Source organism: Choloepus didactylus, chromosome 20 (assembly GCF_015220235.1).
Source record: "Choloepus didactylus isolate mChoDid1 chromosome 20, mChoDid1.pri, whole genome shotgun sequence".
In the NCBI taxonomy this organism is placed as follows: Eukaryota; Metazoa; Chordata; class Mammalia; order Pilosa; family Megalonychidae; genus Choloepus; species Choloepus didactylus.
This window is the reverse complement of record NC_051326.1, coordinates 27,745,781-27,760,237: the sequence shown is the minus strand read 5'-3', so window position 1 is coordinate 27,760,237 and position 14,457 is coordinate 27,745,781. Positions and strand designations below refer to the sequence as shown.

Genomic DNA, 14,457 nt, shown 5'->3' with positions numbered 1-14,457 from the left:
GTGACCCCTCCCTGCTGCTGACTGCTTATCCGGGTCCCAGAGTTTCTCAAACTCAAGTAAGGGGAAACCATTCTCAAAGACTCCCTGGAATACACCAGCAGACACCCGGTTTGAGAAACATGGACTTGAGAAACTAAGGTTGCATGCTATGCAAATGTCCTTTGATTGCATAGGGAGGCTTTGCCTTTATTATTGCTGAGGAGTTTGGTTTGAAAAAACACATCATTGAAATGAAAGCATATCATGCATGGACGGACTGGACCTCCGAGGACAGATCAGTGCCTCTCCCCAAGAACCCAGCTTCAGGCTTCTGGCCCCTCCAAAAAACCCCCCAGAGAAGTCACTCTTCTTACGGGCATTTGGATTTCAATAGGAAATTCTTGAAGGTAGGACTCACTATCTAAAGGTATTAAGCTATCAAGGAGGAACGTTATGTGCAGTGACAAGCAGTGGGAAAACATTGTTAAGAGAGAAGAGCTTCCAGAATAATACCTTCCCTACTCCCAAAATAAAGCAGGCCCTAGACTGACAAAAACACTGAGAGTCAGAACCCCAGACTCAAACTCAGAACTGAAAAAGCTACAGTTATCCAACCCTCTACCCAACTGATGAATCCACTCAACAACCTTCTTCCCACTGCCTTTGTGACTAGCAATGATGGAGAGCAGGGAGAAAGAGCAAGTGAAAAAGGACACAGTGGGTGCAAAGACTTTTTTATATCGGTCCAAAAGCCTGGCTTACTTTCCTATAAGAAATAGAGGTGAGCCCTTGAGGCCAACCCTTGTGAAATTGTGGAATCAGCCAAGTTTTTGTGGTGCCACAGCCTCTGGCTCCTTCTTCTACATCATATTCTTTTCCCTCCTAGTAAACCAGATTCTGAGTCTTGTGCTGATCATACCCCCTTCTCAGACAGAAAATAGATCGATGGATTCATAATACAGTATTAGTGACTGGATGTTTCACCCCCAAAAGGATATTTGATTTGAAAAGACAGCCTAGTGCCTGAGCAGTGCTTACCCCAAAGAAGTGGATCATTCAACTAGTGGTGGCTCTTCAGGCCTGGGGGTGGGGGAGTGGGGGGCTGGATTGTTTAGGGGGAGAGGGGAGGGTCTCAGCAACAAATTCCTCTGCCCATAAAGGAGGTTTGCTGTTTGATAAACCTTTCTTTATGTAACAAGAATGTTCACAAAAAGGATTATATATATAATATTCTTATAAACCCAATCCTTTTTAAAGACACTGACCAAGTTTTCTTAAGGATGGATATTCTTTTGGGGAAGCAGATGTGGATGATAGTTAACACTTTCTGACTGCTTACAACATGCCAGGCTCTGTTCTAAACATTGATCATGCCTACCTTCTCACACCAACCCAAGAGACAGGTACTATTCATGTCCCCATTTTACAGATGAAGAAACTGAGGCACAGAGGTCAAGTGAGGCATAGGTCACACAGCTAGTTAGTGGCAAGTCCAGGATTTAATCCCACTTGACTAAATTCCTAATAGTGCTAGACTGAAGTCCCATGAACCCCAGGCTCCCCTGAAACCCTGACATGGGGTGACTGCCTCCCTCTCTCTACAGGGGTCTTGACGTTTTCTACCCAGAGTTGGGGAACCTTGGCTGCATGTATGTTCCTGACTGCAACGACTACAGAAAGAAGATCACCTCCTGGCCCCAGCCGACAGTCAAGTTCCCTGGGGCCTTGCAAGTGAGTGAGAAGGGATCAGCCCGAAGGGTGGGAGGGAGGTGTGGGGCCTTCAGTCCCCTTTGAGCTTGCTCAGCTGGGTGATCTGAAGCCTTCTGGAGAGGCATCTGGTTGGGTCTGGTGGTACCAGGTAGCTGTTGCCATGAGCACGTGCCTTCCCTAGGGTGGCTCCATGGCCTTGAAGAGGAGGTTCAGTGTTGGGTGGGAGGGCTGCAAACTGGGAGCTTTGGCAATGGTCAGGGGCTGCTCTACCCAGGCCTTCTCCTGCCCTGCTGCTCTGGAAGCCCCTCGCTGCTCCTGCCACCCTTCCCATGGGCCTGGCTCCACAGTGTCACGTGTGTGTGCTTTGGAGAAAAGGGGAGAAGAGGATGCAAGGGGAGCTCTTTCTCAGAGCACAGGGTGGCTGGGCTTGCAGAATGATCTGAGTAGGAGAGAAGCTAGTTTGTAACAAGACGATGTTTGTCACTTAGGCCAAATGAGCAGAGTTCAGGTGTATCTCAACTCTTGGTCATTACAATATGAGACATGCTCTTATTTGGCCCAAAGTTTTCTAAAATAGAAGTTCAAAGCATTTTAGGACTTGGAAATTACTATTTCAGATACTGGGAAATGATTGGTACCATCTTTTCTGGAAGCTTTCCTCAGATTGGGAGAGGGTTGGTGGAATTTGACAATTACTTGCAGATCTGGAAAGCCTGGCAGGGGAGTGGGGGGCAGTGAAGTAGGGCTGCTGCTGGCCCAGCAGCCAGGCCAAGTTCTAAGGAGAGCAGCTCCAGTCTTGTGGTTGCCATTTCTTTCTTCCTTGACTCCTGGGGGCAGACTGAGCCCCCAGAGCATTGGGGTGGAGGGCAACCTCTTGCTTTCTGCTGTACTTTAGTAGCAGGTGCCGGTGTCAACCTGGATGCAAGGACAGGGATGTGTCCAGTACTCGGGTCACAAAGCAGTGTCATGGGTGGGATGCGAGCAAGAACAGTCGCCGAGGCTGACCTTCCGTCCCCTCTGTGCAGCGTGGCCGGGAGAGGCCACACATGCTATTCCTCTGTGGGTCCAGCCTCTGGCCGCTGCCCCCGCCTGCATCACCTCTGTCAGGCCCGGCAGCAGTCAGCAAAGGGGGCATAGCATTTCTTTCATGAACTTTTTTTCACTATGAGAGAACAAATAGATTGCTGTTGTCTCACAATTTATGACTTTGATAGTTTATCATGTTTGCAACATCCTTTTCTTCAGGAATCCAAGCAAGGCAGTAGTGAACCCCTCTGGGTCTCCTCTTTCTTCTCCTACCCTCCTCCCCAACCCTCACACACACACACACGCACATATCAGCCTTCCTCCCTGGAGACCTCGGGCTGGGCCTCTCTGTGGGCAGCCAAGAGGAGCGGAGGGAAGGCAGGCTGCCAGCTATGGTTACTTGGGGCTGGAGGTGGGGGTCACTGAAGCAGGGCAGGAGCCCATCCCTTAGGTGGGGCGTCTATACCACCCCGTGGGACAGGCTCTTGGGTTCACCATTACTTCACTGGCCTCCATTTTTTCATTCATAGTGTGAGGGGGGTGGACGAGATGCCATCACAGGCCAATGATCTCCCGAGGGGGTTCTCAGCAGAGGCTCTGTTCCGCTCGCGGGTGTTGTAGCAGATGTCCACTGGGTGGCAGTGTAGACTTTCCTGAGTACCTGGTGTCCTTCCTTGGAACATACCACCGGGATTTGCAGCAACTTGAGAGAGCGTTTGGATTTGATTCTGTTTACTTGGTACTGATTGTCCTGGTTATGGTCACATAACCTAGAAATGATACCATCTCCACCAAGTCCTGAAATCTCCCATTTTTAACAAACCCAGGCTGTGTCAGCCCAGGGTGGAGTGGGAAAGAAAACAGACCTAGAACACAGAGCCATGAAGGACACAAAGCTGTGGTCAAGACAGCCAAGGAGGGCAGAGATTTAAAAAAGGTTTTGTCAAAAGCAGTGGAAAGAAAGGGAAAATGTAGTATTCTCCTACTAAAGAACTATAGTCTATGGAACTTTCACTGGCCTTTGGGAGGGCAGATTCAATCAGAATTATCAAAAGCTACCATTTTGAGTGCCACTTTATGCAAAATGCTATCCTTGTGTCATTTTGTTTAATTCTTTCATCAAGTATGTAAGCTAAGTATTTTATTAGTCAGGACTTTTTTGGTGGCAAGCGACAAAAAGCCAACTCAGTATGGCTTAACCCCCCCCCCCCCAAAAAAAAGATGCAGGGGTGGGGAGTGGGGAGGCGAATTAATTATATAAATGAAAAGCCTAGGGATAACTTCAGGCATGGCTGGATCCAGGTGTTCAAACAATGTCACCAGGAATCTATCTTTCTATCTCTTCAATCTGCTTTCTCCTATGTTGGTTTTATTTGCAAATAGCCTCTTTCCTTGTGATGACAAAGTTGGTCTCCAGCAGCCTTAGGTTTATGTTTTACCAGTTTATCAATCCCAGTGGAAATACAGACTCTTTCCAACCATTAAAAGTCTCAGGATTTGTCCTGTGTGGATCACATGCCCGATCCCAAACCCAATAGTGACCCTGATCAGCCAGGCCTGGGCAGCCCCACTTAATCTACATTAATTGAGTGATGGAGAGGATGGTTTCCCCCAAAGAAGAAGAAGGGGTAGAAGATGTTGGGTAGGAAAAATTCCTATAGAGAAATTCCTATAGAGGTAAGTAGTTTGGCCAAGTACATAGCTGGTAAGTGGCAGAGCTGGGTTCAAACCCAAGTCTGCCCAACTCCAAAGCCCATGGTTTTGCCCACTAGATTGCCGGCAAGGGCTCTAAAGAGGGGCATCAGTGGGTGCTGGCATGGCCAGGGAGGGCTCACTGAAGGGAAGCTTTCCACAGCTGAAATAGAGACAACAGGAAGGTCTTAAAAAGTAGGAAGAGGCAATGAGCAGACAGACCAGGGACAGTGAGAAAGAGGATGGGGATTGGAGCTTCCTGAAGGGGTTAAGGGAAGAGATACTTGTAAAGAGAGAGAGATTGGAAAGTTGGAGAGGAAGCAGGTGATACCTGGGAACAGATCCCTCTAAACTGGGGGTGAGAGGAAGCTAAGTAGTTAGTGACAGAGGAGAGGGTGAAGGTATTTTCTCTGGGCCTGGGGCCTGATGGAGAAGGGCAAGAGGTTGGTGGCTGCCTATATAGGGACAGTGCCTTGCTTCAAAGAGGATTAAAGCAATGCTACACAAGCAGCAACTGCCAGTGGGCATGCCCATGGAGCCCCCAAGCCTTGAGGCCCTGGAAGGAGGTGTGCCCAAGGAGCATAACCAAGACAACCAGACACCACAGGGCTGAAACAGCTCACTGGAGCAGAGGTGCGATGGGCAGGGGTCTTTGGGACAGCTGTGGCACCAGCCTGTCCAGCACCTCCGTACCCTACCAGAAGTCTTCCTGCCTCCACACCTTTGCTCAGGCCACTTCCTCATATTTGAGCCTTGCATTCTGGGACACTCTGCCCCCCAGAATCCTTCCTCTTCCAGGAAGCCATCCCTGACCACCTCTCTCTGGGCACCATCACCATCCTTGACTGATCTCCTCTTCCTCTGAGCTTTTAAATGTCACCCTACCCTCCATATCTGGCATTAACTTCACTGTCTTGTACTGTACTTGCTTGCTCAACTCCCATGTGTGGCATTTCTTTTTAATCACCCCCACCACTACCAGCATTGCAGACACCACATTGGCTGACTGGGTAACTGAATGAGTGAGTGAATGAATGACAGTGGAAGGATACCTCCTGGAGTGCGAATTATGTACTGTTTGCCCCTTAAACTGCTGGGTGTCCTGGGGCATCTGAAAGAAAGCTGCTGAGACAAGTGGACACCCAGGGCAGCAGCACCTTTTCCTCCCCCCCAGGGTTGGTGTGAGCTGAGGGTGGAGGGAAATCAGGGAGAGAAAGGGGGCAAGTCTGGTGAGTTCACAAGAAGGCAAAGTAGTGCAGGGAAACATGGATGGTTCCCGGGCCAACAATCGCTAATTGCTGAGAGAGGTGTTGAAGAGGAAGCTTTTCTCCCCAGCACTTGGACAAACATTAAGAGGCAAACGTTTAAAAATGCATCTTGTTCTCAAGCCAATGCAAACGTGAAAGGCCTCTGAGAAGCTTCTTAACTGGGGCTTATTCCTCACCTTAAATGCAACCAGCTGGAATCCTTTTGAAGTGAAGCAATTGCCTTTAAGCGGGGAATGTGCAGCGCATTAGAGGGCTGGAACAAAAGGCTGGTGTTCCGGCCCGCCCGGCTCACCTGCAGCCAGCCCTCAGTTTCCGTCAGGCCGGGCTCCAGGCCCGTCTCCTCCCGAGAAATTTTATCGAGGCCTGGAAATCTGGAGACCTACACATTTGGGGAAAGAATCACAGACTCTCCTTGCTGAAAGAGAATCAGAACTCACATCCCACCCCCTTCTCTTGAGGCACAGGGAGCAAGTGTGGTCACAAAATGATGAGCCCTAGCAAGACGTGGGGCTTCTCGGGTTACAGCAGACCCCGAAGGATGGGGAAGATTTGTTCGGGTAACGTCGGGGCCAAGACTCGGCCTTCCCCGCGAAGGAGGCGCGCGGGTAGAGGTTAAAGGCAGACACATTTGCCCAGGGAACGGCGGCCAGTCCAGATGATTTGGCGTTAACGGATGTGAACGGAGTCACTTAACAAATACTCACGGGCCACACTGGGTGCCAGACCCCGTGCTGGTGCTGCGGATGCTAAGATAGAAGGCACCCTCGTGGCGCTGCCGCTCCAGGCGCGGGGACAGATGGGCGTGCAGCAGGCGGGGCGCGCGGGCACCGGGAGGGCCAGAGGGAGGCCGGCGAGCAGGGGTGAGGAGGGCCCCCGGGGCGGGGTGGGCTCCGGGCGGAGCTGTGGGAGGTGCACAGGCAGCGGCACCCCGGACAGGGTGAGCACCCGGCAAAGTAGAAGACCGGGGACCGGGACGGCGAGGAGGGAGGAGGCGGGCCGCAGCGTGAAGGGCCACGGAAGCCCCTGGGCCCTGCCGTGGAGGCTGGACTTTATTTTGAAGCCGTGATCGGATTTGCAATTCCGGAAGCCACTCTAGCAGCAAGTGGAAGAATGGAAGGCAGCAGGTGGAAGAGATTGGAGGAGGGAGACCCCTGGGGGGTCGGGGGTGGGGAATCCGAGAGGCCTTCAGGTGGTGGAATCCGTAGGGCCTGGCGACTGGAGGGAATTGGGGACATTGGGAAAGGGGGAGCGTCAGGCAGGACCCTTTTGTGTCTGGGACGGAATGGCAGGCAGGCGGATAGAGGTAAAGGTGACCGTATAATTTATCATCCAAAGCAGGACCTTTCGAGAGTGCTAGTGATAATTATACCAGGACAGAGGTTGTGATTCAGTGCTGTCAGGCAAGCTAGGATGTATGTTTACCCTAAAAATGGTGCTTTCCCCAAGGAAGGAACACAGAGAAGTACTAGGTTTACAGGGACAGTGGCCAGTGACAGGGAGTTTGGAACAGACTGAATTTGAAGACAGTGAGCAGCACCCAGGGGTAGTTGTTTGTTTCCGGTTTGCTAAAGCTGCCAAAATACAATATACCAGAAATGGATTAGCTTTTACAATGGGGGTTTATTAGTTCACAAATTTACAGTTCTAAGGCCATGAAATGTCCCAATTAAGGCATCAAAGGTAAGATACCTTCTCTGACAAAAGGCCAATGGCATCTGGTGTTTCTCTGTCACATGGAAAAGCACATGGCTGGAGTCTCTCCCAGGTTTTTGCTTCTGGTTTCCATGGCTTTCTCCCAAAATGTCTCGGGGCTTCTTTCTATCTTAGCTTCTCTCAGCTCGTCTGGGTCCTCCTTGCTTCTCTCTGAGGCAAACTCGGGATTACATTTCTTAGCTTCTCTCCAAAATGTCTCTCTCAGCTTCTCTGAGCTCTCTCTCCCTGTGAGCTCTCTTAAAGGACTCCAGTAAAGGATTAAGACCCACCTTGAATGGGCAGGGTCACATATCCATGGAAACGATCTAATCAAGAGGTCTCATCCACACTAGATCTGCCCCCACAAGATTGGATTAAAAGAACATGACCTTTTATGGGGTACATAAGAGATCCCAACCAGCACACTGTTCAACAGCAAGTCTAGGTTCTGGTGCTGGGTGGTGGAATCTGTGAGGTGGATGGGCTCCTTGGGGAGAGGATGTGGAACAGTCAAGAGCAGCGTGCCTGACAGGGATCAGGTTAGACAGGCAGCAGAAAGTGGGCATCGGATTCAACCGCTAGCAAGTTATTGGGGACCTGTGTGTGAGCAAAGTCCGCCCGCAGCGGTACAGGAGCCCATGAGAAGTAAACACCGTAGAGTAGGCTACTCCCACCAGAAATTTGCAAGGAGAGGAGACACCTGAGAATATTTAGATGTTGACGGGAAGGAGCCAGTAGAAAGGGCAATGCAAAATACAGTGGAGAGAGGAGATAATGGGCCTGTTGGGGAAGCTCACAACCCAGGAGGTGAACAGGGTAGCCAGGGACCAACAAAGAAAAGGGGATTTCGAAGGATATCTCCATCTCATCAGAACTAACAGGACCTGGTTACTGACGGGAGGCTGGGGGTGGGAACCATTGGAGATGCTTCTAGGGTCTCAGGCCTGGGAGATGGGAAGAGAAGGAAGAGGAGAGGGGAGGTGGTGAGTAGACATGAGGGGTTCAGATGTGGTCACTGGAGGAGGGGGTGGAAGTGCTGGAGGAGGCTGCCGATGGGGGGAAGGGTGCAGGGTCACCCCAGCCCCTGGACTTGTGAGCTGGAGCTCAGCCAGCAGGGCCCCTCACACAGGGGTGAGGAGTAGAGTAGAGGGGTGTCATGAATTTGAAGAATGAAGGGCTTTGGGGACAGAGCTTGGGGAATGAATGCCCACTCCATGGTCCTTGCAGACAGAAAGGAAAGGAGGGGCACAGAAGACGCATTTGGCAAAGCAGGAAGGGAAGGGGTGGTGGACAGGCAAGGAAATGGGGGAGCTGGAGGAGAGCCACTGGATTTGGCAGAATCCCGGCACTGCTCTTGGGGCACTGAGAGAGTTTTAGGACAGTGGCTGGGGAGAGGAGATAAAGTCAGGATCCAGTGAGGGGCCCACTGGTGGGGAGGCCACTGAGGTACCGAGCAAGGGGTTAGGGAAGAATTAAGGAAGGAAGTAAATGAGACAATATATGACCTTCACCCAGTGCCTAGCGCATAACCAGAGCTTCATAAATGGCAGCAATTCTCATTACAATATGAAAAACCTGAAGAGTAGAAGGTGTAGAAGGGGGGTTTTGAGGCTCTGGGAGGCCTGTGTTAGTTTGAGGCCCAGAAGCAGGAGCCAGTGCAGAGGTTGTAAAAGGGAGTGGGCACTACCAGGCAGAGGCAGGCCCCAGAAGGCAGGTGAGCCCAGCATCCAGACATGCAGGAGAACCTGCTCACGGGTCATTTTATCCTTTGTTCCTGGATCCTCAGCACAGGGTTGGCCAACGTCTGCTAAAACCACTGGCTGGGGAAAGGAGTGATGATCACCATCATTTCTAACCTGTGTAGTCAGGTTTTAGGTTGCAAAGAAACTTCAGATGCAGAATTTCACACAAGCCTCCTACCAGCCCTGTGAGATGGGGAGAGCAGGTTTTGTTCCCACAGTTACAAAGAACATTGCCCAAGGTCCCGCTTCCTGAAGCTAAGTGGAAGAGCCAGTCCTAGGCTGCGGTTGTTCTACCTTCCGTCTGCTGCCCTTTTGCCTGCAAATATGTGCCTCTTGAATCCACCCTGATTACTGGGAAACAGCTCTTAATATTCATGCTGTACTCGTGGTGTCATTCATTCATTCATCCATTCACCCATTCATTCATACACCTGAGCTAGTCTTTGAGTGCCTCTCGGCTGGGCACTGCTTCAGGATCTAGGAGTATAAACCAAAAATAACAAATCCTAGCCCTGCCCATGATGGGCATCTCATTCTTGAAGGAATAGTAATTGTTATTTTTATGTATCCATTAACACTTAACAGCTGTGTAAAAGAAGGAACCGTGTGCTCATATAACTGATTTCTTGCTCCTGGGCAACTTCTTTGGGAAGTTTCCTAGTCTTGATCTTTATTTCTGATCACTACTCTTGTCATTGTACTAAATGCTTCAGGGTTTACAGAAATTCTCATCAAACCTTAGCCCCAACCCTCCAGGAGCTTTCTAATAAAGCAGACCCATTTCCAGTCCAAATTGGTACTACTCCAGGCACAGGCAAACTTGGTGTTTGTTCAGTAATTGAGCATCTGATGTTGGTTGGAAGCTTCCATCAAATGCTGGGGAAACAGGTTCCAGATGTTTTGCAGATCAAATAATGTTTCTTTGAAAAAATTGTGTGGGATGTTCAACTGATGGAGCATCAGACATGAAAGGAGAGTTCAATGGGTTTGCATCCTGGTTAAAAAAAAAAAAGTCATTGAACCAAGTGTCTGTGTGGGGTTATTCACATGTTTGGAATCGGTTAACAGCGGGTCTATTGGGAGTGTCAGAAGAGGCTTCTTGGATTTTAAAATAGCCGCCCTGCCTTTGTCGGAGCAATCTAAAGGGTTGAGTGCATGCATTTTGAATGCTACCGTGACTTGTTGCATGCTCTTACTGGGGAAATAAGGTGGTGGCTTAGAAAACGGTTTTGAGAATTTTTTGAAGAGTAATGTTATTTATTATTAATGACATTTATGAAGTGTTAAAACTTGCAGACTTGAGGGATGAGGGGAGGAAAGAAAGAAGTGAGGAAGAGTCTCTGCTGGGTGGGCTGCCGGGATAAGGTGCTGCAGTCTAAAAGCTACTGGGTGAAAACTCTGAGGACAAGCTGGGACAGCTGGTGGGCGCTGAGGACCAGCAGGCACAGTTGTCGTGAGATCCTGGCTTGGGGGTTATTTCTCACTGTTTATACCTCCGAGGACCTAAGAAGCCCAGCACTTTGGACAGTATGTTATACTCTACCAAGTTCATTTGATTCTAGCTACAACCATGAACGATATGCAGAGCAGGTGATTATTGTCTCTGTTTCACAGATGAGGAAACAACAGCCCAAGGGAAATAATTTTTTTTTAAATTTATGTGAGATCAATACAGCATGTCAGCCAGAGAGCCTAGCCTCCTGACTCCTCTTCTGGCACCTTCTTCACTGTGCAAGGGTTTGGTAATGCTGTCCATCTTTCCCTAAGCCAGTGGGCAATTGTCCTAGGGCTTCCCTTCCCTTCTGAGAATGGTTCTCCATTTAACTGGGTGTTTCAACCAAGACTTTGGTGAGGAAAAAGAATCCACTCACTTCTGGGGGGTCATGCCCAGTATTTTCTACCAACCATTTGCTTGTGTGTCTCTCCAACTAGAATATAAACTCCTTGCAGGCAGAGAGCTTTCTATCCGTGGGAGACAGGAAAGAAAATAGGCACGAAAGAAAATAGCTAAGTGCAGGGTGCTGGGGGTGGGGTCTTTCGGCATTAATACAGTAGGCGTCCCAATTTTCAAAACACTTTGTCATAACAGCCCTGTATATTTTCACCACGTTTATGATGTAATTTCCCATCCCTTATCTCTGAACATTCCTGCAAGGCAGGTTGGGCAGGTACCTGTCTCCATTCCTATGATGGGGAATTAGAGACCCACAGATATAAAGCCCCAGATCAGACCCTAGGTGGTCAGTGCCACACAGCTGGAGAACACAGGTGCTGACCCAAAGCCCAGTGCTCAGTGTGTTGTCTTAGTTCCCATTTGTGTCACATCACAACCTTGGGCACATGAGTTTGCTCTAATGTGCAGGTATATTAAGTGAAGTGATGAACATAGACCCCAGATCCACAGCTCCTCAGAGGTACTCTTTCCCCACCCCACCCCATCCCATCCCTGTCAGCACCAACTATTTGCTACATGGCTACATTTATTGACCGTTTTCCAAGTAGCTCTGTGCTGAGTGGTTTGCGAACATTCTTGCACTTAAGCCCTCTGGCCACTTTGTACACACAGCACGCGTGATCGCCGTCGCTTTACAAATTACGAAACTGAGGCAAAGAATGTTCCACAGCTCACAAGCAACAGAGTCAGGATTTGAACCCAAGTCTATGTGGCCTCCACAGTTCATGCTCCCAACCCCTCCACAGTCCTGCCTCCTATGGGATATAGGGCAACGGCCTGGGAGGCTTCCCGAACGCCACCTCGACTTCCAGGCTCGAGGTCCCGGGAAGAGGCAGCCAGCCTCCCAAGCCCGTTCCGGGAAGGAGAGGGCTGTAGAGTTCCTCTCCTTCCCTGTCCTCTCTCTACAGATGGGCTCACCAAAGCCCACCAATACCAAGTGACTTAGCAAAGGGAGAAGGGATGGGGTGGGGGTGGGGGCAGGGGTGCCCACAAATCAGGGACCCTCCCTTTGTTCACTAGTTGGGTCTCCGTGGTTAACCCAAGGTAGGGTAGGATCAGGCTAAGCCATCAGACATTCCGAGTCCCAGGCCAGTGTTGTTTCCACAGCATCGGGGACCCCAGGGGGCCCGTGACCCGTTAGCAGAGTGCCACACCCACCATAGACTGAGGGACCAGGTAAGGGAGGAGGCCCAGGCCGCGGCCCCTTAGGCCGGCTTCCGGACCCGGCTGCAGGTACATAGCCTTCTGGTATGTGCTGGAGCTGCAATCCCAAGAGCCGACACCAGGGGGAGACAGGTGACCGCCATCCAGTCCCGGGCAAGGGAGAGGCAGCAGAGAGGCTCTGGGGCCGCTGCTGTAGGGCGGCATTTCCGAGGGTGGGTTGGGTGGTGGAGACCTAACCAGAAGTGAAGAAATGGAGGGTCTCTGCTTTGGGTCGCATGTGCACATCTCTGCATGTGCGCTCACACACACACATCTCCACACACACCATCGCTCCCTTTGTCAGTTGGTTGTGGAAATTCCCTTCTGCTAGTAAAATGCAAATATCCGTGGAGTGGAGTGTCTTAAACCAGAGGCCACTGGCTCAAAATGCCGTCAGGGGCCAGATCTGTCAGGTAGCTGGGGGGAACTGGCAGTTGGGAGAAAAGGAGGAGCACTAAGGCAGACCCACTGGCACGGAGGGTGGCCTCTCACACCCCCACCCCTGATTAAAAAGATTTTTAAAAATTGTTCTGGTGATTTCCTATTCATTCCCAGTCCTCTCAACCTGCAGACTTCTTGAAACTCTGTGGATACTCTAGCAGGAGTGAGAACTGTTGACTATTAGAGCTGACTTCCTTGGTTCACAGAGCACTTGGAGCCTGAGGGATTACATGAGATGCAGCACAAGTAACTGCTAAAACCAGGGGCTCCTAATTTTGTTGTTTGTAGCTCAGTGCCCCCAGGCAAGTTACTTCACCTCTCCAAGTTTCCCTCTCCTCGCCTCAAAAGGGGTATAATAGCACTTCAAGGGTTAAGTCCGGTGGTCAATTCTCCACCCTAATCACTTTCAACCCATAGGCAGCATTTGTCCTAGTAGGTTACTTCCTCCTTCTGGCCTCAGTTTCTTCACCCAGCCTCCAGGATGCTCGCTGGACTTGCCTTCAGCATTTCTGATTCTTCACTTTTCAGACTTATGACTGGTTGCTCCTCTTCTCGCATCTTCTTCATGTTGGAGGCTCCCAGGGCTCGGCTCAGTCTCCAGCCTCCTCATCTTTATCTATGCTTTCTCCCCGGATGGCCTCATCTAGTCTCATGACTTTGAGTATCAGCTACGTGCCGATGATTTCTCATTCACGTGGCCACGAGGATGTCTGTTTGGCCCCTCAAATGCAACGTGTCCCACACCAAGAGACCCATCTGCAGTACCCATCATCTCGGTGAACAGCAGCTCCAGCCTTCCAGTCGTAGAGGCTGAACTTCTGGGAGTCATCAATAACTCCATTCTCTCTCCCACCATATATCCAACCTATTGGGAAACCCTCTTAGCATTGCCTACAAAAGAGATTCAGAAGCTGACCCTGGCAGGGCCACCATCCTTTCCACCTGCATTAGTGCAAGAGCCTCCTAACTGGTTTCCCTGCAACCCCTTGCAGGCCCCAAACACATGGCATATTCTCAACACAGCAGTCAGAATGAGACTTTAAATCTGTAGGTCCAATCTGTTCACTCCTCTGCTCAAAATCCTTCGATTCCTCTCCAATTCACCGGAGTAAAAGCCAAAACCCTTACAAGAGCTTGCGAGACCTCATGTGACCTGGCCCATCACCACTCCTCTGACCTCACCTCCTACCACTCTCTGCCCCACTCACCTAGCTCCCTTTTCTGTTCCTTGAGAACACTGGGCATGGCCTCCTCCTTAGGGCCTTTACACTAGCTGTTCCCTCTGATATCTACGTGGCTCCTGCCCTCAGCTTCAAATCTCTGCTTAAATGTCATCTTTTCAATGAGGACTTCCTGATTCCCTGGTGCTCCTGAGCCTCCTATCCCACTTTGCCTCTTTCCATAGTATTTATCACCTCCTAACCTATGTATAATTTTCTTGTTTATTTCTTTCTTGTCTGTTCCCACTTGACCCTATGGATAGGCTGTAAGTAAGTGCCAAGAGGGCAGGAATCTTTGTCTGGTTCATTTGCTGGCATATCCCAAGCACTTGAGCTGTCTCTGTCACACAGTAGGCACTTAATAAATATTTGTTGAAGGAAAGGGCCTTCTCTGAATATTAAGAGAGATCATGTATGTATAGCCCGTCATTGCCCAATGCAGGAAGCATTCAGTAGATGACGATGATGATGGTGGTGATTATGATAATCCCCTCCAAGTTGTAACATGACAGCCAAGGGAAGGCAAGGAC

The 14,457-nt window shown here is 50.2% G+C and overlaps 1 protein-coding gene across 4 annotated transcripts in view; it reads left to right on the top strand.

The window, feature by feature from the left end:
- The window catches only part of PEBP4 (phosphatidylethanolamine binding protein 4), a 281,375-nt gene that overhangs the window by 54,999 nt on the left and 211,919 nt on the right, over positions 1 to 14,457 (top strand). For all 4 annotated transcript variants that reach the window (XM_037812870.1, XM_037812868.1, XM_037812869.1 and 1 more), the window contains one exon: positions 1,584 to 1,710. In XM_037812870.1, the coding sequence (XP_037668798.1) occupies positions 1,584 to 1,710 (127 nt within the window). The remainder of the gene's footprint in view (positions 1 to 1,583; positions 1,711 to 14,457) is intronic.